The following is a 23,966-nucleotide window of genomic DNA, read 5'->3' as shown; positions in this document are numbered from 1 at the left end:
TTATCTAGACTTACTACCTTCAACACTCTTGCATTTTTATTCAATTTCCAACCTTTCACCCAGAGAACAAGATAAGCTCATGGTATATTTCGAGTATATATAGTTAAAGTTAAAGAGATTCATTTTAAAGTATTACACCGATACTATCCATGCAATGCCTTTGTTAGTAATTTAAGGAAGGCCTTTCTCCACATTGCTGTTTTTTTAAGGAAGAGGTGGAGACAATTACACACTTTTCTACAATTGTATTTACGCTAAATCATTTTAGTCTGCAGTATCTTTACTCGCTTTTGAGGGTTTTCACAAAATTATTCAAATAAATGATCGTATGGTCTTGTTTTTAGAGTGTGATACTGGCTTAACAGCAATTGACAATATAATTAAAATCCTGGCTTTGTTTGGGAATTTTCATATGCACAAAGCAAAATGTATGTCAATTATACCTAACATTAGGCGTATTCTGCATTGATTTTAAACTTATTATAATTCTTTGATCTCTCTAAAGAATAATAGTAAAGCTGGCAAGACATCTCTTTTAAAAATTTACACGGATGAATATATGTGTGAATTTGACAGATAAGTGATGTAGACATGTAATATATGTGGTATATGGTGATTAATGCATTGATAAAGTACTCCCTTGTACATTGTTTTGCATTTGTTAATAATGATAAAAAAAAGACAGGGATTTGAATGTTATTCTAATGTACAAAGACAATTTGAAGTAGGCTATTGCATAGCTGTGTGTGTAAATTAGCCTATCAAAAGGCACTTTGCATTCTTTTTTTTTTCTTTTTTTTCTCCCCTTTTCTGTTTAATTTGGAATGCCCAATTCCCAATGCGCTCTAGGTCCTTGTGGTGGCGTAGTGACTCACCTCAATCCGGGTGGCGCAGGACGAATCTCAGTTGCCTCCGTGTCTGAGACCGCCAATCCGTGCAGCTTATCACATGGCTTGTTGAGCGCATTACCACAGAGACATAGCGCGTGTGGAGGCTTTACGCTGTTCTCCACGGCATCCACGCACAACTCACCACATGCCCAAGAAGAGCGAGAACCACATTATAGCGACCACGAGGAGGTTACCCCATGTGACTCTACCCTCCCTAGCAACCGGGCCAATTTGGTTGCTTAGGAGACCTGGCTGGAATCACTCCGCACGCCCTGGATTCGAACTCGCAGCTCCAGGGGTGGTAGTCAGCGTCTTTACTCGCTGAGCTTCCCAGGCCCCCCCAAAAGGCACTATCAATATTATTACACCAGAGCACAAAAATGTTTAATAGTAGATACTATTTAGCAAACACGGGCCACTTCTATTAAAATGAATTGGCGAAATATGATCGCCCAACGGTCAACGGATGCAGAAAGGAAGTCCCGCCTTACGCCGGTTTCACATATCCTCTGTGAGCGGGGTGTGAACAGCACGTTTCCGTTTCGGCGCCCAAGCAAGAGTCGCGACTCGCGAGGTGTAGCATCCCAGATGCGGCAGTGAAAGAAATATATTTTTGTGCGCAGCTCACGCTGAACTCAACGATATTTTAAAACTAAAATAATCAGGAGATTTTAGAAAAGATGCAAAAACAAATAAACAATATTTAAACCGAACCAACTATACACTACAATTTATAGGTCTGTGTCTTGACCAACCTTTTTGGAAATTTCAGTCTTTCCCCATTCAAGTAGATAGCAGCTGCACATTTATGTCGCTTGTTTACAAAGAGAGCGTTCCAAAGATGACTGCCGAGTGGACTGACTTGTCTTGAAAAACACTTTGATATAGTAACCAACCACGAACTAGTACGCTGATAAACAAGTGAACGTGACTTCCCGCCGGTGCCGTAGGAACCTAGAAAAGAATGTGAAAGCCCAAAAGCAACGAGTTACTCACGCCTCGCTCACGGAGTATGTGTGAATCCGGCGTTACAGGTAAAACAGCCAATCACCATTTAGATACAGAAATGGCCTGTCAGTAAACTCGAGAACGCGCATGCGCATTAGCTATACAAGCCAAGGAAATTGCTGATAATGATACAGTTGTTGTCAGATTTTACTGCTGATTCGAAATACGTTCTTTGGTCGTAATCTTGACCAACCGTTTCAAGCAGATAGGAGCTGCACTTTCATGACTGGAATTAGCCTCCCAAGAGCGTTCCAAAGATGGCCAACAGTGGACTGTCTTGCTAGAAAGACATTGTTAATAGCTTCCATTTAAGTACTTATTTATTATTTTTCTATTGTTTATATTTAATAATCATTCAAGTGATAAGTAGTACTGTAGATGCAGAACACATTTTTGAATTTCATTAGTAATGAAGACCGATCCGCTCACATAAGAGGCCGATTTGCACGGCTGCAGCCTGGCTGTCATTAGAACAGGAAATTACGCTGTATACGCGTGCGTGCAGAGAGTGTCATGAGCGACCATATAGTGCAGATCAGTGAAGATATCCAACGTCGCTTTAATAATTGCTGACAATTAAACACACATAAGAGGAAATAGTAATATAAAGGAATAGTTCTCTCATTTATAAAGTAAGTACTTTTCTCTTTAATACGCCTCAAGTTTTGTCTACTATAAATTAGCAGGCTGGCCTGTTATGTGACTGCTCACTGCGAATGTAAAGCACTATCCATTGTTTTAAGCTTTGTTAAAAGTAACAATTGCTTTTTTCAAATAAGTTTTTGTGTATTTTAAAGTAAGAGGTCAGGGCATGAGACGTTTCCTCACGAGACTGAACACGCCGTTCCACCTTAAACAAATGGTGGGATGCATAGAGGACCTCCCACTTATTTTCATTGGCTGCATTTTTTTAAAGGTACAGCTTCACTGAAAATCTGAGCCTTGGTCGGCAGGTATTTGAATGGACTATTGACATTACATTACATTTTCATTTGTAAAATTATTTTCACAGCATTATTTTAATTAAACGTTTCTATAAAAGTGGTCTGTGACCATGTTTAAGCTAAGGAAGCCTGCACCTTATATAAGACCCATCCATCCCATATTCCATGTTCATGTGAAAGTCTGTGTAAAGAAGACATTAGACAAAATTTGCAATTGAGATTTGATTTTCTTCATCATTTTTTATTAGGAATCATCTAACTTGTCATGTGTAACAGTACTCACATACAGTAACTCAGACTTTTCCCACAATATTTTTAAAGGCTTTTTTAAATACGGCGCGATACTGTGACGTAGAAAAGTTGATAATATTAACATTACACTTGCTTATAGATGTCTTTAGTTATGAACCCAAGAGCATCATAGACATAATACATCATCATTTGTGTATTTCTGTATATGCTTACATTTTCTATTTGCTTTTTATTTTTCTTAATTATTATTATTTTTTTATTTTTTTAACTCTGTCTTGTTGTATTATTTGTGCACTGGAAGCTTCTGTCACCAAGAAAAATTCCTTGTATGTGTAAGCGTACTTTGCAATAAAGCTCATTCTGATTCTGATCATATTCTAGATATATGAATCCAAGAACATAATATAAAATAGGTAAAGTATATTGCCTATCCAATATCGTATATCCAAAGCCTATAACTGTAAAATAAAATTAATAATATTCTCAAAAGATGATGGTGGTGGGTTTGAGTAAATGAGGGACTAGCGAAATTAAACATTACATCATGCTTTATCATCGAGATTTGAACCTCAGGTACAGTGTATGCCAGTGCCTATTTGCATGGCTATTTTATTTCAGATAATCAAAAAAATCAGAGAACATTGTGCCATTGAGGGACCCATACAATAACGAAATGAGCAAAACCACCATATTCTGACGTGTTATATTTGAAATATGATTCTCAGAAAACCGCCATCCACAGGTACAGTATATGCCGATTGCGCCTATCTGCAGAGCCCATAATTATATTATTTCAAATATTCTCAAAACAACGAGACCATAGTGGGCTAGATAAATACATTCACTAACGAATCATGCATTACGTCATATTCTGATGTTATATTTGAAATATGATCTTCGGAACACAGCCATCCACACTTGGTGTATACACCAATTGTGCTTTTCTGCAGAGCCCATAATTATATTATTTCAAATATTCTATAAAAAAAACAAGACCGTAGTGGACTAGATAAATACATTCACTGAGAAAATCATGCATTGTCATGTTCTGATGTAACATTATTAAAAAATAATCTTAGTTACACAGCCATCCACACTTATAGTATACACCAATTGGACTTATATGCATAGCTCAAATGTCCTCAAAAAAACGAGACTGTAGTGGGCTAGATAAATACATTCACTAACAAAATCATGCATTATGTCATATTCTGATGTGTTATATTTCAAATATAACACGTCAGAATATGGTGGTTTTGCTCATTTCGTTATTGTATGGGTCCCTCCATGGCACAATGTTCTCTGATTTTTGAGATTATCTGAAATAAAATAGCCATGCAAATAGGCACTGGCATACACTGTACCTGAGGTTCAAATCTCGATGATAAAGCATGATGTAATGTTTAATTTCGCTAGTCCATCATTTACTCAAACCCACCACCATCATCTTTTGAGAATATTATTAATTTTATTTTACAGTTATAGGCTTTGGATATACGATATTGGATAGGCAATATACTTTACCTATTTTATATTATGTTCTTGGATTCATATATCTAGAATATGATCAGAATCAGAATGAGCTTTATTGCAAAGTACGCTTACACATACAAGGAATTTTTCTTGGTGACAGAAGCTTCCAGTGCACAAATAATACAACAAGACAGAGTTAATAAAAAAAAAAAAAAAAAGAAAATTTAATAAAAATAAAAAGTGAATAGAAAATGTAAGTATATATAGAAATACACAAATGATGATGTATTATGTCTATGATGCTCTTGGGTTCATAACTAAAGACATCTACAAGCAAGTGTAATGTTAATATTATCACCTTTTATCAACTTTTCTCCGTCACAGTATCACGCCATATTTAATAAAGCCTTTAAAAATACTGTGGGAAAAGTCTGGGTTACTGTATGTGAGTATTGTTACACATGACATGTTAGATGATTCATAATAAAAATGATGAAAAAAAATCAAATCTCAATAGCAAATTTTGTCTGATGTCTTCTTTACACAGACTTTCACATGGAATATGGGATGGATGGGTCTTATATAAGGTGCAGGCTTCCTTAGCTTAAACATGATCACAGATGCCTTTTATAGAAACGTTTAATTAAAAATAATTTTACAAATGTAAATGTAATGTCAACAGTCTATTCACATACCTGCTGACCACAGCCTCAGATTTTCAGTGAAGCTGTACCTTTAAAAAAATGCAGCCAATGAAAATAAGTGGGAGGTCCTATATGCCGCCCACCATTTTTTAAGGTAGTATGGTTATTTTGGTGTATAAGTAGCTGGCAGATAAGGAGCTGGATTCAGCCTCATCATTTCCTTGTTCATTTTGGTGAAGGAAGTAGCCTTAATTGTTTACAAAATGTGTGCCGTATTTATATCACTTGCAATAATAGTCATATTAAGGCCTACATTACATTATCTGACTTGAATAGTATTTGTGATTTGGTTTATATTCCTGTGATTCTTTCCTTACCACAGAATAAAGTTTAGATGTAGCCAATTTATTATTCCTACACCATCCCTGCAAGTGTTCGTGAGCAGGAAGTGTTGAAGATATTTTGAAAGTCGACCTTCATGTGTTCTCCTAAAGCACTGACACCCTAATATATCAAACCCTGTCTTTCATGAATATTATTTTTGATACTATTCCAATAAATCATCTTTTCTACCATGAATTATTTTGAAATAAGTAATTACTAGAAGTTGCACGTGCTTTATATGTGATTTCCAGATTACCTTGTGCAGAGTGTGGTGCAAACAATAATAATAATAAATATAATGTATATATTATTCCCTAATGATTCTAATAACATTAAAATGGTTATCTTTTTACAGGCATTTGTAGTTGATATTTTCAGTGCAATGCAATATGTGGTTTGTATTAACAATAGAAATCATTATGGACCAAACTCCTTATGAATGTCTTATTCAGGTCCTCATGCTGGTTGTGACACATGTTCTTAATAAGGAATTAAGCATTTATCCTGGTTCTCACTCCACATTCGCCTCTACTCTCTGGCCCTTTGATCATAATATTACCATGCACCAATGTCTAATTGAGTTTGAACAACCTTTATGCTTGTAATATCCCATATTTATGCTTTCAAGTAGAGGTCGACCGATAACTAAGGTGGTGATAAGGCCCGATAACCGATTAATCAGCAGATCGTTTTTAAAATCGATTTATTGAATTTTTTTTTTATTTTTTACTTTTTCTCCCAATTTGCCCAATTCCCAATGTGCTCCAAGTCCTCGTGGTGGCGTAGTGACTTGCCTCAATCTGGGTGGCAGAGGACAAATCTCAGCTGCCTACGTGTCTGAGACCATCAACACACGCATCTTATCACGTGACTAGAGCACGTTACCGCAGAGACATTGGGCGTGTGGAGGCTTTACGCCACCCACCGCGGCATTCACGGCCAACTCACCACGTGCCCCACCGAGAGCGGACCACATTATAGCGATCATGAGGAGGTTACCCCGTGTGACTCTACCCTCCCTAGCAACTGGGCCAATTTGGTTGCTTAGGAGACCCGGCTGGAGTCACTCAGCATGCCCTGGGTTTCGAACTAGCGAACTCTAGGGGTGGTAGCCAGCGCCTTTACCACTGAGCTACCCAGGCCCCCTGATTTATTGAATGTTAAAATATGTTAAAAACCCCATAACGCTGGAATTTTATCTATAAACAAGCCCTAAACACACTGGGGACTCTTATTTTGAAATGTCTGTGCATCCAAACAAAACATGCACTCTTACAATAATTTTTCCTTTTCTCTAGCGACACTATCAGTCAAAATCAACATAAATTGTTACATAAATAAACATTCAAAAATGTCTTTGCTTAATGTGTCTTTTTTTAATTTTTTTTTATTAATAATCATGATTTAGGGGGCCTGGGTAGCTCAGTGGTAAAATACGCTGGCTACCACCCCTGGAGTTCGCTAGTTCGAATCCCAGGGTGTGCTGAGTGACTCCAGCCAGGTCTCCTAAGCAACCAAATTGGCCCGGTTGCTAGGGAGGGTAGAGTCACATGGGGTAACCTCCTCGTGGTCGCTATAATGTGGTTTGTTCTCGGTGGGGCGCATGGTGAATTGAGCGTGGTTGCCGCGGTGGATGGCATGAAGCCTCCACACGCGCCATGTCTCCATGGCAACGCGCTCAACAAGCCACGTGATAAGATGCGAGGATTGACTGTCTCAGATGCGGAGGCAACTGGGATTTGTCCTCCGCCACCCGGACTGAGGCGAATCACTATGTGACCACGAGGACTTAGAGCGCATTGGGAATTGGGCATTCCAAATTGGGAGAAAAAGGGGAAAAATCCCCCCCCCCAAAAAAAAAAAAAAAAAAATCATGATTTAGTCCATAAACAGTGATGATGACAGTGACTTGGCTCCGTTACAATCCTCTATATGTAAATATTCAACAAAGTAAGCTTTTTATAGCCTATATATTCATCAGATTAAGGGTTTTGGCCACAGGAACATGGAGGAAAAAAGAAAAAACTACTGGCAATTATCGGTGTTGATTTATTTCCAATAACCGATAGCAACTATCACTAAAGCCGATATGTTGGCCGACCGCTACTTTCAAGTTTACTTGCTATATTTCCACAAACCAAACCAGCAAACACTTTTCTGCAGTTAATGGGAATGTTTTTTTTGCAACTTGCTTTTCAGATTTGTTACAATTTGATTTCTTGTTCAAGGTTGTTTAGTTTGTTGAAATGTGAGGAACACTCTTCTGAGTTCAAGAACCTTATCTTTCATGGTTGAGCGAACATGCAGCTTAAAAAATATAATTCTCTCATTACACACCCTTATGTATTCTCAAACTGATGACTTGCTTTCTTCTGCAGAACACAAAGATATTTTAATGAAGATATGTCTGTTTGTGCATACAATGCAAGTGAATGGTGGCCAAACTTCCAAGCTCCAAGAAGCACATAAAGGCAGCATAAAAGTAATCCATTAAACTCCAGTGGTTTAATCCATGACTTCCAAAGCGATCTAAACGATTTTGGGAATAAACAGACCAAACTCCCTTTTCACTGTACATCTTGCCATTGCAGTCTCCTTGGCAATCATGATTTCAAGCTCGATTACACTGCCTTAGGGCTGTCACTTATGAAATTTGGCCGATGTTTAATTGTCAAAGAAATAATTGTGATTATGACAATTAGTTGTCTGTTTTAGGGCTCTCGCAATAAATAGTCCCTTAGGGCTTTCACAATTAATTGTCATATAAATTGTCATATTTCTTAAAGGAATGTTCTGGGTTCAGTACAAGTTAAACTCAGTCGACAGCATTTGTGGCATAATGTTGATTACCACATAAATTAATTTTGACTCGTTCTTTTTAAAAAGCAAAAATATGGGTTACAGTCAAAGTCTTTCTAGCAAGTCAGTCCACTGTCGGCCATCTTTGGAATGCTCTCGGGAGGCTATTTCCAGTCATGCTAGTGCAGCTAGCAGTGGGGAAAAGACAGAAATCTCCTAAACAGTTGGTCAATATTACGATCAAAGGACATATTTCAAATTGGCAGTAAAATCTGACAACATTGGTATTATAAATTGTGCTTCTTTACCTCAGATTATGCTAAAATCTAGATTACGCCATTTTCTCGGCATGTATAGCTAATGCGCATGCACGTTGTCGAGTTGATTGACAGGTGATGTCTGTATCTATATCTGATGTCTGTATGGCTCTTTTATCTCTAAGGCGGGACTTCTTTTCTACATCCATTGACCGTTGGCTGCCTTTTGGCATTCCAATTTCTCCCATTCATTTTAATAGAAGTGGCCCATCTCTGCTAAATAATCTCTGGTTCCAGTGAGGCACTTACAATGGAAGTGAATGGGAGCCAATTTTTGAACATTAAAATACTCACTGTTTCAAAAGTATAGCCACAAGATGTAAGCAATATGCATGTAAACATGATTTTAGTGTGATAAAATCACTAACCTTTTCTGTGTAATGTTATAGCCAATTTTACAACTTTGTTACCATGATGATGTATTGTCAACAAACCCTAAAATGACTGTGATGATTTAAACAACTTTACAGCTCAAATAATACCCGAGTTTTAACAGGAAAATGAATGCAAGTGATTTTATCAAATTATAAGCTTCACATGTCTGTCTTTAAACTTCCACTGTAAGTGCCTCACTGTAACCTCGATTTTTTTTTTTATATATAAAAGAAAAGGAGTAATGAGTCAAAATTAATTTTAGTTGTAATCAACATTATGCCACAAATGCTGTTGATTGAGATTCACCTGTATTGAACCCGGACATTCCTTTAAGGTACATGTGTGCTTCAGACACCATAAGAAGTCAGTTTTAAATATTTAACTTCAGATGTACAGTATAAAACAAATTATAAAATAGGGATACATGAATTCCTTTTTAAGGCTTTAAAAGCTTGAATGAAATAATTTTTTTAATATCAAAATATTTCAAAATACTTAAAATATGTCTCTTTTTGGTCAACTTTAGTTTTGGTCAATTTAACATTTTAATTAATTTAGATATTTTTTTAAATATAATAAAATATATATTTTTATTGTATATCTATGATATTGTATTATGCAATAGTAAAATATTTCTGTCCTAATTTCTTCACTTTCACACATTTAAATGCTCTGATTAAACCTTCGAGCGCTTATTTCTCATTAGCCAAACCTTTGAGATTTTGTTTAATAATTTTATCACTCCACAGAAATATAGTAAGCATGCGTCTCCTCCTCTGTGTCACTGTGTGTCATTAACACTGCATGTATGAACCCTTTATGACTAGGAACATTTGCTATTACACGATCATTAAATTAAAAAGAAACGAGCACTTTACGTTCACTTTCAAAGTTTATATTTGTTTGTTTATTTTTTTGCGTGAGTTTGGCACGAGCCAAAGAAGCGCCCCACGTGCTCTTGCAGACAGGAGCTGCGGTGTGGCTCAGTGATGCTCGGAGTTCGGCTGAATGACACTCAAACGTGCCATTCATGGCATTTGTTTATTCACTAATTCCCTTATTTGAGCATTAAAATCTGATTGGAATTTGAAGTGCACAATAATTGTGGTTATCTCAAATAACCGTGGTTAGGTCAAATAACAGCGATCAGATTTAATCACGACATGCCCGCTTCGTAGTGCTTGATGCATGCAGAGAGCACTAGATGGCACTAGGAAGTGTAATCGAGCTTGAATCATGCGAAGGAGACTGCTAATGTCAAGATTTATAGTGAAAAAGGAATTCTATTTTGGTCTGTTTGAATTTTGAATTGCTTCAGAAGACATGGATTGAACCACTGGAATCTTATGGATTACATTTATGCTGACTTTGTCCTTTTGATGCTTGGAAGTTTGGTCACCATTCACTTGCATTGTGTGGGCAAATAGACATATCTCCATTAAAATATCTTTGTTTGTGTTCTGCAAAATAAATAAAGTCATACGAGATTGAGACAGCATAAGGGTGAGGAAATGATGAGAGAATTATCATTTTGGGTGGACGGTTCCTTTAATGCTGTTAATGTTACCCTAAACAAGGTAAAGGTTAGATTGAGTAGGCTTTTTTACTTGTAAATGGTTGCTCATGATTGATTCTCAGGTTTTGTTTTTTCCAGCAAGTTCTACCTAATAAACACTATATGTGTTACTGGCCATTTCAGTGTTGCAAAACTATTTGTGAAAGAAAAAGGTGCCAATTGTGGTGTTGGGTTTATCAGGAGGAAGTTCCTTTAATCACGCACAACCAATTCTGCTTGTGTTTTGTTATTTGGTGTTTGTACATTCGATGGAAAAGAAAAAGATAAGAGAGAACTTTCTCGCAACATCTCGCAACATCTCACAACAACCCTGCAGCAGTAACTTGTCATGATTCCTAATTATTATGAACCAAAGGTTCTTTGTTGTGCATGTTTCAGTATTAACTTGCAGTTCTTTATCGAATATTGTTTTTTTTTGTTTTGTTTTTTTGACTAGTTTTTATCAAAAAGATCAAATTATGGTTTGGGTTGTACTAGCATGCTTTGGTAAGTGTAAATAGGTTAGTGAGCCACTAAATTTAGAGGAAGTGGTATTAGTGTATGTTTGTGATCCGTATGCACACTACTTATGTAAAATAATTGGACGTTATTGTGCACATGTCACAATGTCAACATTATACAATCTCCATATTTATTTTTATCATTGTTGATCAGCCTTTAACTAATTGTCGAGCCACTGTCGAGCCTCTCTGAAGCCACTATAGTGGGTGGCTCTGGATTTTGGATGGAGTTCAGCGAATCAAATACAAGTTCTCTTTTTTTAATAATAATAAAATAAAAACTAGTGGACTTGGAGGGCCTTGTTTCTGAATTCAGAGAGACTTCAAAAAGGGCTGATCAGAGCAGAAAAAAACCTTTCTGTTGCTAAGTCGATATCTCTTCCGTTTCAGATTTAATGGCGGGGACAATTGATCAAGCAAAAATGAAGATTTCCAGAATTGTAAGTACAATTGTATTTTTTTCGTAAAATATTAATTTTGTTTGTTTCCCTGAAATATGAAGTTTAATTTCTAATTGCAGTACAAATGTACAGTTTATTTTCATTTTAGCACAAAGAGTGTTACGGTTCTTCCTTTTTCTTAGGTGAACAGTCGCTCATACACCCGGTTCAATCAGTCTCAGAACCCCGATGGAGAGAGCAGCCGTGTGGAAGTGAAGCTGTCTGTGGATGGTGAAGAGGAGGAGGAGGAGATGGATGGTGCTACTGAGCAAGGTCATGTACAACATGAGACTTACACAAGACCCAGTCATCCAGTGCCATTGAACAAGGGGAAGATTATTTGTTCAGTGATCGTAATACTGCTCTGCTTCTGTTTGGGTAATTGTTTTTTATGATTTGCTCAAATTTTCACTTTATTTCTCTAACGGAAGAAAATCCATAAGGGATAATGTACAGTCATCTGGTCAGCACAATAAACCCTGAAAAGGTGATCGGGATTTTCTGCCCTGTACCACGTTCATGGTTTTCCTTGCACTCTTTGTGTCAGGTACACTCATTGGCTTTGCTGCCCAACGTAAGTCTGAACCACCTTCTTGCCCTTCGCATGACCGTGTGGATAAGGAAGACAGTAGTGAAGTTCAACCAAGTTTTGACGTTCCTGCACCCTCTATGGATTGGAGTGACGTTGTTAAGCTTATGAATAAGAAACTGTCACCTAATGCCATTCAGGATAAATTAAGGTTACTGTTAATCAAAGATTATGATGCCTATTATTATTATTGTGTACTGTATGTGATCATTGTTCGTTTTAATGTTATGACATTAGTTTCATCCATGATTAAGTAAAATGTAAGACACTGTTTTTTAAGTCTTCATTAGGTATTGCTGTTTCCTACTGTACTCTTCTGATGTTTGCTGTCCCTCTTTGATTAAGTGAGTATTCCAAGGGTGATCGCCAGGCAGGATCATCTGGAGATAACTTGTTGGCTGATAAAATCTATGAAACTTTTGAGAAACTTAAAATGCAGCCCTGGGTTGATGAGCATTATGTAAAGCTACAGTATCCTAACAGGTCAGTACTTAATCCACAATATGATGTATGCCTCAAAGTCAGTTTGCTAGCTTGAAAAAAGGAAATATAATAGGAAATACCAATAATACACTAGTATAAATTATACACTCAATAAGTAACTATAATTTATTGAACCTGAGTCCTGCCCACATGCTTTTTAGTTAAGGCAAGCATCACTATTAATGGGATAGTTCACCCAAAAAGGAAAATTCATTTTCTCACCCTCATGCCATCCCAGATGTGTATGACTTTCTTCTGCAGAACACAAACGAAGATTTTTAGAAGAATATTTCAGTTCTGTAAGTCCATACAATGCAAGTGAATGGTGACCAGAACTTTCAAGCTCTATAAAGCACATAAAAACAGCATAAAGTATGCCATGTGACTCCAGAGATTAAATCCATATCCTCAGAAGTGATATGATAGGTGTGGGTGAGAAACAGATCAATATTTAAGTCTTTTTACTATAAATCTCCACTTACACATTTTGAAAATGAAAATGGAGATTTATAGTAAAAAAAAAAAAAGGATTAAAATATTGATCTGTTTCTCTCCCAAAGTGACTGCATCGCTTCAGAAGATATATATTAAACCACTGGAGTTGTATGGATTAATTTATGCTGCCTTTATTTGATATTTAGAGCTTGAAAGGTCTGGTCACCATTCACTTGCATTGAAAGGATGTACAGAGCTGAGATACTTTTTTTAAAAATCTTCATTTGCATTCAGCAGAAGAAAAGAAATTCATACACATCTGGGATGGCATGAGGGTGCGTAAATGATTGAAACTATCCCTTTAATATTGACAAACACACAATCCATAGCATTGTTGCGACAGATTTTGCACAAGCAAGCACCACTCATTTTCTGTAGGAAATGTAAAATTAGAGTTTATTGTATAGCATTATCCATCTTTGGACTATCGTTGCCACATTTGACAAATCTTCCATTTTTTTTGCACTATTTGTTATTTACTAAATTTACTGTTTTTAACCTAAACAGCTCCAATCCAACCAAAGTTTTGTTTGGTTCAGAGGTGATTGGAAACCCAATTGGGTTCCTCGCTTACAGTGCAACAGGATCTAAAGAAGTGAGTTCTATATTCCTTCCTCTTCCTCTGCTGGAAACACTTGCTTCTCTTTCTTTTCTGCTTGTTTTATTGGTCAGTTTGCGTAAATTTTTCATACAGTAACTTAAAAGAGCACTTAAAGGGATACTTAAACCAAAAATTAACATTCTGCCAGCATTTATTCACCCATATGTAGTATCAAACTCATATTGTTCCAGACTTGTACACTATGAGTAAATCATGACAAAATGTTCAATTTTGGGTGAACTGTGCCTTTTAATGTTGGTTTTCTCATTTCCAAACCTGATATTATAAACAATTCTCTCACAGGGCAGAGTGGTATATGCCAACTATGGTAAGCCGGAGGACCTGAAAGAAGTGAAGGACAGTGGAGTGAATCTACAGGGGTCTGTCATACTGCTTAGAGCTGGAAAAATCAGCATAGCTCAGAAGGTAACTCATTGGGTGTAACTGATAGTAACTGATCTATTATTTTTTGCTAGTGTGAATCTGAAAGTATTGTCTGCTGCAGGTGGCAAATGCTGCTGGGATGGGTGCCGTAGCAGCTCTGATCTACCCAGACCCAGCTGACTATAAAAGATTGCCTCCAGATACTGAACTATATGGTCACGTAAGTGATGGCAACGAATAATGTTCCACGGTAAAAAAATCTTTTGTTGAATTGCTATTACGATGTCTTCTCAAACTACATGCAAAAACAAATGTACAATGCAAAGTTCTGTTTTATTCAGAACTAATCACTTGAAATACTGTATATTACATCATGTATTACATTGTCTGACTGATTCAGTCCATGATTGAGAACGATGACGCTTGTGTTAGATTCTGTCTGATGAATAAGTTCGACTGATTCATTAAGAAAAGAACCACAACAATCGAGTAATTCATTCATGATTTGGAGAGCACATGGTGCTGTACAATGTGTTAAATTACTTAAAAATAGTAATCCGTTAAATATTACAAATAATTTCTGTAATTGTAATAAGATTACTTTACTAATTACTTCATTGAAAAGTAATCACATTACTAATTACTTTACATTTATTAACTTTCTAAAACACTTTTCCGCTCAACATATTCAAAATGTCTCTTTCTTCATTGTTCATTGTTACACACAAGTCATTTACTCAGTACCTCGCATTTCTCCTTCTCAATGACTCATTACAGGGCCATAATGCATGTATCCTACATAAATAATATATTAGAAAAAGGCATAACCCTACAATGTACTTAAAAGTAATCAAATTAATTGAAAGTCTGTAACTGTTATCCGATTACAAGAATTTAAAATGTAATGCATTGCACTACTTTTTTGACTCCTCTCATATCTCGTAATTAGATTAACTGGATTATACGCAACACTGGCTGTACATTTGATTTTGCATGCAGTTAGCGAGGATGACACAATAGAGGCACAACATGACTCATTAACACAACAAATTAAAGTATATCTTTTGCCATGTTGTTGCAGATTCAGATTCCCGAATGGCAGTGCAGGAAACACTGGCTCTTGCTGTTCTTTTACTACTATTGTTGCTTTCTGTAGTTATTTCTTCTATTTTGGTTATTTATGTAGGTCCACTTGGGATCAGGTGATCCTTACACTCCAGGATTCCCATCTTTTAATCACACCCAGTTTCTTCCTGCCAAGTTGTCTGGGCTTCCAAGTATACTCGCTCAGACGATCACTGCAAACATGGCACGCAAAATCTTGGAGTAAGTTTAATATTCAGTTTTAACTTAAACACTTTTTTTTTTTTTTTTTTTTAAGTTTCAGTTGGTAATATGTAATTTTCTGTAGGAAAATGGGAGGAAAGGATTCCCGCGAAAGTTTTAAGGGTATCTTCGCCAATTACAAATTGGGAAGGGAGTCTGACATGGTCACTGTAGCAGTTAACAACGATCTTGTCGACACAAAGATCTATAATGTGTTTGGAGTCATCAAAGGGTTTGTGGACGCAGGTGAGTTTCAGCCATAACTACTGTTTAAAATGGTAGCAATTTTATTGCTGGGGATCTGCAGGTCACTGCACTATTGGTCACAAGTACGCATTCCTGGATGCTCTTGTGTTATTGGTGGGCTGCGAACTTTTCCATAGCTTATGAAATTCTGATCACAAACTAGGATTGCCAGTTAAAATTAGATGTCATTCTATTTTGACAAGAAATCAGTTTTCCTGCTGCTAAAAATGTCATGCTGTATGGTAAACCATTGGTATGTAAATTCCAGCAGTACATGTATCATATCTTGATTAAGATGAATGATTATCAATGCAGGAATCAAACTAATTCTGCATATGGGCAGAAACAAATCATATAGCACAGTAAAATCACTCACTGGAACATTAAATTCTCCTCGTCTTGCTGACATTTGACCACAGTATCTCAGGAGACAGATCACAGGAGCTACACTGTCTTCACTCCCGTTGGTAATCGCTGCATCACGTTGATGTTAATTTGCATAAAGTTAAACTTTACTCAGCTTTAACTCGCTGGCCACCAGAAATTGGCAAATCAAAAGGAAGGACTTCCAGTCAATTTGTCTGTGTGAATGGGGCTTAATTCTGCATTTTGATTGAATTAATATCTGGAACATCTGACCTTTTGTGGACATGGTGGTCTCACTGAGGTGTCATTAATCCCCAGATAAATATGTTGTGATTGGAGCGCAGAGGGACTCCCTCAGCTCAGGATATGCCAAATCTGCAGTCGGCACTACTCTTCTGATGGAGCTTGCAAGAGTTTTCATGGAAATGATGAAAGGTATAGTTCAAGGAAGAGGCATTGACCCAAAAATATATCATTTACTCACCAAACCCATGTGACTTAGTTTCTTTTGTGGAACATGCGAGATGTTAGGCACAACTTCTTTCCCCATACAATGAAAGTGAATGGTGACTGAGGCTGTCTTTCTGTCTCATTTTGTCCTCCACCGAAGAATGTCATACAGGTTAAGAACGGTATAAGGGTGAGTAAATGATGATAGAATTTTTCTTTAGCATGTAGTGTTTTCATGTTTCAATTTTAATGTAGCATGTAGTGTTGTGACATGCACTTATTACTCGCTCTCTTTACTATAGATGGTTTCAAACCCAGAAGAAGCATTGTGTTTGCAAGCTGGAGCGCAGGGGATTTCGGGAACGTCGGAGTTACTGAATGGCTTGAGGTTTGTATTGTGATTGTGATGTTATGTTGCTAGAATTAATAACTACTTTTATTGTTTTGAAATTCATATGAGGTTTTGTAATGTGTTGTGTGCTCTGTGTTAAACAGGGCTATTGGTCATCATTGGACAGACAAGCCTTTACCTACATCAGTTTGGATGGAGCTGTTACTGGTAAGTTTACAAAGTCTTTGAGGAACTTATAAATGGATAGTTCAACCAAAAATGAAAACTGACATTTACTCTCCTTCTTCCCCTGCACCAGCAAATCCTAGATATGCTGTTTTGTGTTTAATCTGTAGGTGTGGATTCCTTCAGAGCTTCTGCGAGTCCTTTGTTGCACACGGTTTTGCAGAAAACCATGGAGATGGTACACCAAAAAACACACACTCTTTCCATATATATTATGTTTATTTGTTTGATATATGTATATAAAAATCAGAGCTCAACAGTATGGATTTTTCAGAAATATTTATGTTTCCCTAAAAGTATTCTCTACATTTCTTTACAAAGATGATGACAGTTTCATCAATTGGCCCAAAACTCTCACACTGGCCCCTGGGTCAACATGCCATCCTTATTATTGAGCACTAATATATATAATAAATCGTGTGGCAGCAGTGCAATGCATAAAATCATGCAGATACAGGTCATGAGCTTCAGTTAATGTTCACATCATCCATCAGAATGGGGGGAAAATGTGATCTTAGTGATTTTGACCGTGGCATGATTGTTGGTGCTAGACGGCTGGTTTGAGTATTCCTGTAACTGCTGATCTCCTGGGATTTTCACACACAGCAGTCTTTAGAGTTCTGTGGACAGAAATGCCTTGTTGATGAGAGAGGTCAACAGAAAATGGCCAGACTGGTTTGAACTGATAAAGTCTATGGTAACTCAGTTAACCGCTCTGTACAATTGTGGTGAGAAGAATATCATCTTAGAATGCTATTCTGAGATGCGGGTTGGTGCTGTTTTTGCGGCACGAGGGGGACCTACACAGTATTAGGCAGGTGGTTTTAATGTTGTGACTGATCAGTGTATGTGTGTATGGGTGTATATATATATATGTGTGTGTGTGTGTGTGTGTGTGTGTGTGTATACACACACACACACAGTGCATTCAGAATGTATTCAGACCCCTTCATTCACATTTTGTTATGTTGCAGTCTTATGCTAAATTGCTTCAAATTATTACTTTTTTTCACATCAATCTATGCTCTATACCCCAAAAGCAAAAACCAGATATTTTGAAAACTTTGCAAATTTATTAAAAAGAAAAATCTGAAATATCACATTGACAGAAGTATGCTGACCCTTTGCTATGACACTTGAAATTTAGCTCAGATGCATCCCATTTCTCTGGATCATTTTTGAGATGTTTCTACACTTTGATTGAAGTCCACCTGTGGCAAATTCAATTGATTGGACATGAGTTGGAAAGGCACACACCTTTCTATATAAAGTCTCACAGCTGAAAATGCATATTAGAGCAAAAACCAAGCAATTAGGCCTTGGACCAGACTGGACCGAAGGTTCACCTTCCAACAGGACAATGACCGTAAGCACACAGCCAAGACAACGCAAGAGTGGCTTAGAGACAACTCTGTGAATGTCCTTGAGTGGCCCAGCCAGAGCCCGGACTTGAACCCAATCGAACATCTCTGGAGAGATCTGAAAATGGCTGTCCACCGATGGTCCCCATCCAACCTGACAGAGCTTGAGAGGACCTGCAGAAAAGAATGGTAGAAAATCCCCAAATCCATGTATGCAAAGATTGTTGTATCATACCCAAAAAGACTTGAGGCTGTAATCACTGCCAAAGGTGCTTCAACTAAGTACTGAGTTAAGGGTCTGAATACTTATGTCAACGTGATATTTAAGTTTTTTCTTTTTAATACATTTGCAAAGTTGTCAATATTTTTTTTTTTTTTTTTTTTTTTTTGCTTTGTCATTATGGAGTGTAGATTGATTTGGAAAAAATAAAGCATTTTAGCATAAGGCTTCAACTTAACAAAAATGATGGGGTCTGAATACTTTCTGAATGGTGTTTGTGTGTGTTATACATAAATAATCAGTATTACCTCTCTCTATGAAAGGTAAAAAATCCAATTGCTTCAGGTCCAGTTGATTTACGCCCAAGCCTTTTCCAGAGTTATGGCGGTAATCTTGGATCTCTGTGAGTAAATCTGCATTAATCTTTGTCATGATTGATGAAAATATCAACATAAGCAGGATTGTTCATGTGGTGATTGTATACATGCTCTTTAATGCTCTCATCATCTGTCATTTGTGCTCAGTCTGAAGCCCATGCTGATGGATGATAGTGCATATCCTTTTCTGGCTCTCTCTGGAATCCCCTCTGTGTCTTTCAGTTTTGTTCCTGCTAGGGTAAGAGTTAGTTCTTATCTATCTATTTATTTATTTACCAATTGGGTGTATTTATACTATGTCACTTAAAGCATCTTGATCGGTTGGATTGCTATATCTGATTGGGTGTGCACATATTATTTACACATGGAGATGAAAATGTGTCTGCAAAACAAATTTAAATCTGATCTACTATTTCTTTCTGCTTCCGTGAGTTCACTTCCATCAAGTGCAGCAAAACTTGCTGCACTTGATGTGGCTCAACTTTAAATGAGAGGCAGCTACAATTGCTTTGGGGATTGTGGTACAAAAGGCAACAGCTGTTATGTGCCACATTTTCCTTGTTGTCTTTGGGCTTCTGGAAGCTAACGTGGTTCCATTTGAGAGGAGCAAAGCTTCATCATGTTACCTGAACAAGAGTCATTTACATTTGGCTGAATCACATGTGTCTCAAACCACCTTGTGAGGGTTTGCTATCTGTCTCATGCATCTTGAAGGGCTTTTACACTTTGTCTTTTCATGATCAGTAAAAACGCATGAAGTGACCAAGTGTAAAAAAAAAAACATGTTGTTCTATATGTAAATGGATTATGTATGCAAAGACTGCAGATGGAGTTCACAAGTGTGCATTCTGATTTGATCATTTTCATTAACCAGCCTTCTGCTGATTACGAGTATTTTGGAACTACCCTGGATGATAAAGAACATCTGGACATTGTCACCGGACAGAGAGTGGGTGAGATGTCCGTGGCTGCTGCTCAGGTTGCTGGCCTGATCGCCCTCCGGCTTGTTCACGACCACATCCTCAGACTGGATGTCAGCAAGTATGCAGAGACTATCACAAGCCATATGAAAGCCATCAAGGATATCGTTGAGGATCTCAAAAGTAAAAAGGTGATCCCTTTTGTCACGTGTGCCTTTCATTTTGGAAACAAGACATTAAAGGAGTACTTGCCCAAAATGAAACTTCTCATTTACTCGCCATACATATCGTTCCAAACCTGTATGACTAACTTTTGTATGTAGAATTCAAAAGGAGATATTTAGCAGACTGTCCAGGGTGCTCTTTTGCATACAATGAAAGTCTATGGGGACCAGAGACAGCTGTGGTCACCAATCACACTTTTGTGTGGAAAAGAGCAGTTTGAACATTCTGCTAAATATTTCCTTTTGTGTTTCTTGGAAGAAAGTTTATTACAGGTTTGGAACTATATGAAGGTGAGTAAATGATTGTGTTTTTTTTTTTTTTTTTGTGAACTATCCCTTTAAAAAAAAAAAAGGCTTACTGATACCAGTTTGTATTTGCAAAATAACTTGCCCTTGTTTCTCATTCTATCAACCCATTAAAGGTAGAAAAAATCGAGTCTTTGTCAACAAAGTGGCTGAACATGGCAAAAAGTTCTTTTGATCATGCTTCATTCAAGCTAAACCAAGTCATCAGTAACAGTGATCTAGAAGACCTGGAGATGTCCCGCATCATCAATAACCGCATAATGAAGGTAAAATCATTCTCTTGGTCTTTCTGTGCTGATAATGTAGAGTTTTATCCTAAAATGTCTTCATAGTCTTTCATCAAAATGTAATAAATTGCTCTGCTTCTGATGCTGTTTCACATATTTATTAAATTCTTGATGGATAAAATAATGTTTTTAATATCCTGTTTCACTCAAATGCATAATATACAGCATTAAAAAAAATAATAATTCTGAAATGTTAATTTTAAAGACAAAGTAGGATTATTGTGCAATTAATTGATTCGGTTTAAAATGGCACTGATAGATATAGGCTAAGTTCACATGTTCTTGCCATTTTCTTCCTCTTTCAAGGTGGAGCATAATTTTCTCTCTCCATATGTCTCTATGAGAGATGTCCCATTCCGCCACATTTTCTTTGGTGTTGGCTGGCAAACCGCCACAGACCTGGAAAACTACCTGAAAGATGTGGCGCGACAAAAAGCGACCTTCGACATGGACCAAGTCCTAAATAAGTTTGCTCTGCTCACCTGGACCATCCAGGGCTGTGCCAATGACCTGGCTGGAGATATCTGGTCCTTGGACAACGAGATATAGTGTTTTTCAGTATTACATCAACAAACCTGGGCTCTATCATTTTTTTTTTTGAAAGTACAACTCCAATATCAAAACAAACCATAAATCCACCACATAGTAGATTGATTTGATTTCATAATGGCAAAAAGCTCTAATGCAATCTGAGCATACCTACAGATTTAATTTAGACTGCTATATAAATTGTGACAAAAGCAAGAGTAAGGACTAAATTCTTTCTTTAATCATATTACGAATGATATTATGTTATAATCAATGATACATTTCTTATATTGCATTATATACTAATTATATAATCTTTTATTTATAATATTCTAAAGTATTATTGCTGTATTAAGAAAAAATAGCACTGTATCTTACCAATAGGTCATAAACTTTGTATTTCAGGTGCATTTCAGATTCAATTTATCATCTGCAGTTATATCTTGAAATTGATGCTTTTCTGATGATTAATCATGTTAGATGCTGATGCTGAAGTGCATATGTAGAAAACCATGTCCTTGGCTACTAATTGGGAATCTCCTTGTCGCTCATGTCAATCCCAAACTTTTGCAGGGGATATCTTTGCCTTTGTACCCATTTAACTGACCGAGGTTCATATGTATTTCTTATTTCTTTATCAGTGACAGTGTTCACTATAAAAGTGTCTGTCTTTTTTTTTTTTTTTTATTATTATCGGGAGCAGTGCCTTCCATATTTGTGACTGTTATACTGTCAGTTGTTAAAAGCAGCATCTGCTTACAGAAATACATGTTACTAACAAAAGCTGCTTGTGGAAAGCACTTATTTTAATGCTTATGGAGCAGTTTCTTTTTTTCAAGAAAAAACCTAAATAAGTTGATAATAAAAGGTCAATACATTTAATAGTTTAGGCTGTTGACTGGAGATTTTGAATGATGTGTTTTCTTATATACTCTTGTTCAAATATCAACAAGTATAAATTGGTGAGACAAGTTTCCATTTTGAGTCAATGTAGACCCAAGCATTTCTGTAACAATTATATTTCAATTATAAAACCATTATCGGGAGCAGTGTCTTCCATAATGTGGAGTGTTTGAAGGTAGTTTTTGCCTACCTTCAAATATATCGAGGGCAGTGTTCCTCATATTTAACTATAGGTTGGAAACAGTGTTTCCCATAGATTATGTATATATTAGTTTTTTCATATGTGTTTTTGTGTGGCTTTGTTTCCCACGTTATTGCTATTAGTAACTATGCATACTCTGGGCAGCTATTGTCAGTTGAAGTTGTGGGTTCTATCAAGTCATGCCTCTGATATTTCATTTTTGGGGGGGGGTCAGTTACTTTCAGTGTTTCTCCGATCAATGAGTCTTGTCTTTTGAGATTACACATTTCTGTACTAGCCTGGCCTATATTGGTCTTTATTTCAAGAAGTCATGCATTCATTGGGTAGTTTACACAAAGGCTCTATCAGACATGATTTTTGCTATTTTAAAAGAGAATGTGGTCATTTTGCATAACTACTGAAGAATATTATGTATATGAGTGATTTTCATACTGCTGATATTACAGTAGTTGAAACCATTCAGTTTCTCTCAGTATATCTATATCTTTACTCGTGGCACTTAGAAAGTTACATAACTTGTTTGGTTTTTGCATGTTAATATGTGCATGAAACATGTTCATATTTGTGTTAACAAAAACCAAGCAAATGATCTTTACTCTTCAGCTGTTTTTGATGACCAAATAGAGACTTGCATAGACATTTCAACTTGTGCATTAACTCGACAAAGTTTGGTTTGTCAGTGCAATCTTCCCATCTTCCGGTCTCCTTTTTGATAAATTGTAGTGGAATTAAAAATCCAAATAAATACCAGGAAAGTTAAAACTGGAGTGACAAAAGTATTGTGTAAGAGTTAAAGGCACATGATTGTTGTTGTTAGAACTAATTATTTTGTCCAAAAACTTTGTCAGCATAACTGTGCACTGTAATAAACTTAAAATTTACTGTGGCCTTGCAAGTGTCTTCATTGCAAAACTTTGCAAACACCTTTAACTGCAAACATAAGATATTTCACAACACTTGAAACACGGCTGTAATGAAGTACTTTATAAATGCAGTGTAGGTGAATAGAAGTGTACACAAGTACACATCAAGTGTATATATCTTTGTGTAACAACTTGCGTTAAAGGAATATTCTGGGTTTAATACAAGTTAAGCTCAATCGACAGCATATATGTTATAATGTCGATTAACACAAAAAAAATGTATTTCGACTTGTCCCTCCTTTAAAAAACAAAACGAGGTTACAAGAGGCACTTACAATGGAAGTGAATGGGGCCAATTTTTGGAGGTTTTAAAGGCAGAAATGTGAAGCTTATAATTTTATAAAAGCTGTTACATAAATTTTTCTGTTAGAACTTGTGTATTATTTGAGCTGTAAAGTTGTTTAAATCGTCATTTTAGGGTTTATGGCATTACCTCGTCATGGCAACAAAGTTGTAAAATTGAATATAACCACAGAAAAGGTAAGCGATTGTATAACACTAAAATCATGTTAACATGGATAGTGTTTACATCTTTATCCTATACTTTTGAAACAGTGAGTATTTTAATGTTTACGGATTGGCCCCATTCACTTCCA

The 23,966-nt window shown here is 36.6% G+C and overlaps 1 protein-coding gene across 1 annotated transcript; it reads left to right on the top strand.

Moving 5' to 3' along the window:
* The first annotated feature begins 2,382 nt into the window (after positions 1–2,382).
* Positions 2,383–23,333, top strand: LOC127431613 (transferrin receptor protein 1-like). The gene is made up of 19 exons (XM_051682122.1): positions 2,383–2,530; positions 11,553–11,602; positions 11,746–11,980; positions 12,150–12,342; positions 12,537–12,674; positions 13,677–13,764; positions 14,074–14,196; positions 14,276–14,374; positions 15,341–15,480; positions 15,566–15,726; positions 16,411–16,527; positions 16,845–16,930; positions 17,038–17,101; positions 17,230–17,297; positions 19,024–19,103; positions 19,225–19,315; positions 19,952–20,188; positions 20,644–20,793; positions 21,121–23,333. The coding sequence occupies exons 2-19, from the start codon at positions 11,558–11,560 to the stop codon at positions 21,361–21,363; spliced, it is 2,358 nt and encodes a 785-aa protein (XP_051538082.1). The 5' UTR covers positions 2,383–2,530; positions 11,553–11,557; the 3' UTR covers positions 21,364–23,333.
* Positions 23,334–23,966: the final 633 nt, after the last annotated feature.

This window comes from Myxocyprinus asiaticus, chromosome 41 (genome assembly GCF_019703515.2).
Source record: "Myxocyprinus asiaticus isolate MX2 ecotype Aquarium Trade chromosome 41, UBuf_Myxa_2, whole genome shotgun sequence".
Lineage (NCBI taxonomy): Eukaryota > Metazoa > Chordata > Actinopteri > Cypriniformes > Catostomidae > Myxocyprinus > Myxocyprinus asiaticus.
Note: the sequence above shows the minus strand (reverse complement) of the source record. Positions and strands in the feature narration are given on the sequence as shown.

What these genes read in the sequence shown, in the direction of transcription:
- LOC127431613 (XM_051682122.1), top strand. Translation starts at nt 11,558, where the DNA reads ATGGCGGGGACAATTGATCAAGCAAAAATGAAGATTTCCAGAATT. An exon ending in AAATGAAGATTTCCAGAATT is followed by an intron (nt 11,603 to 11,745) that starts GTAAGTACAATT and finishes CCTTTTTCTTAG; the next exon opens with GTGAACAGTCGCTCATACAC. An exon ending in GGCGGTAATCTTGGATCTCT is followed by an intron (nt 19,104 to 19,224) that starts GTGAGTAAATCT and finishes ATTTGTGCTCAG; the next exon opens with TCTGAAGCCCATGCTGATGG.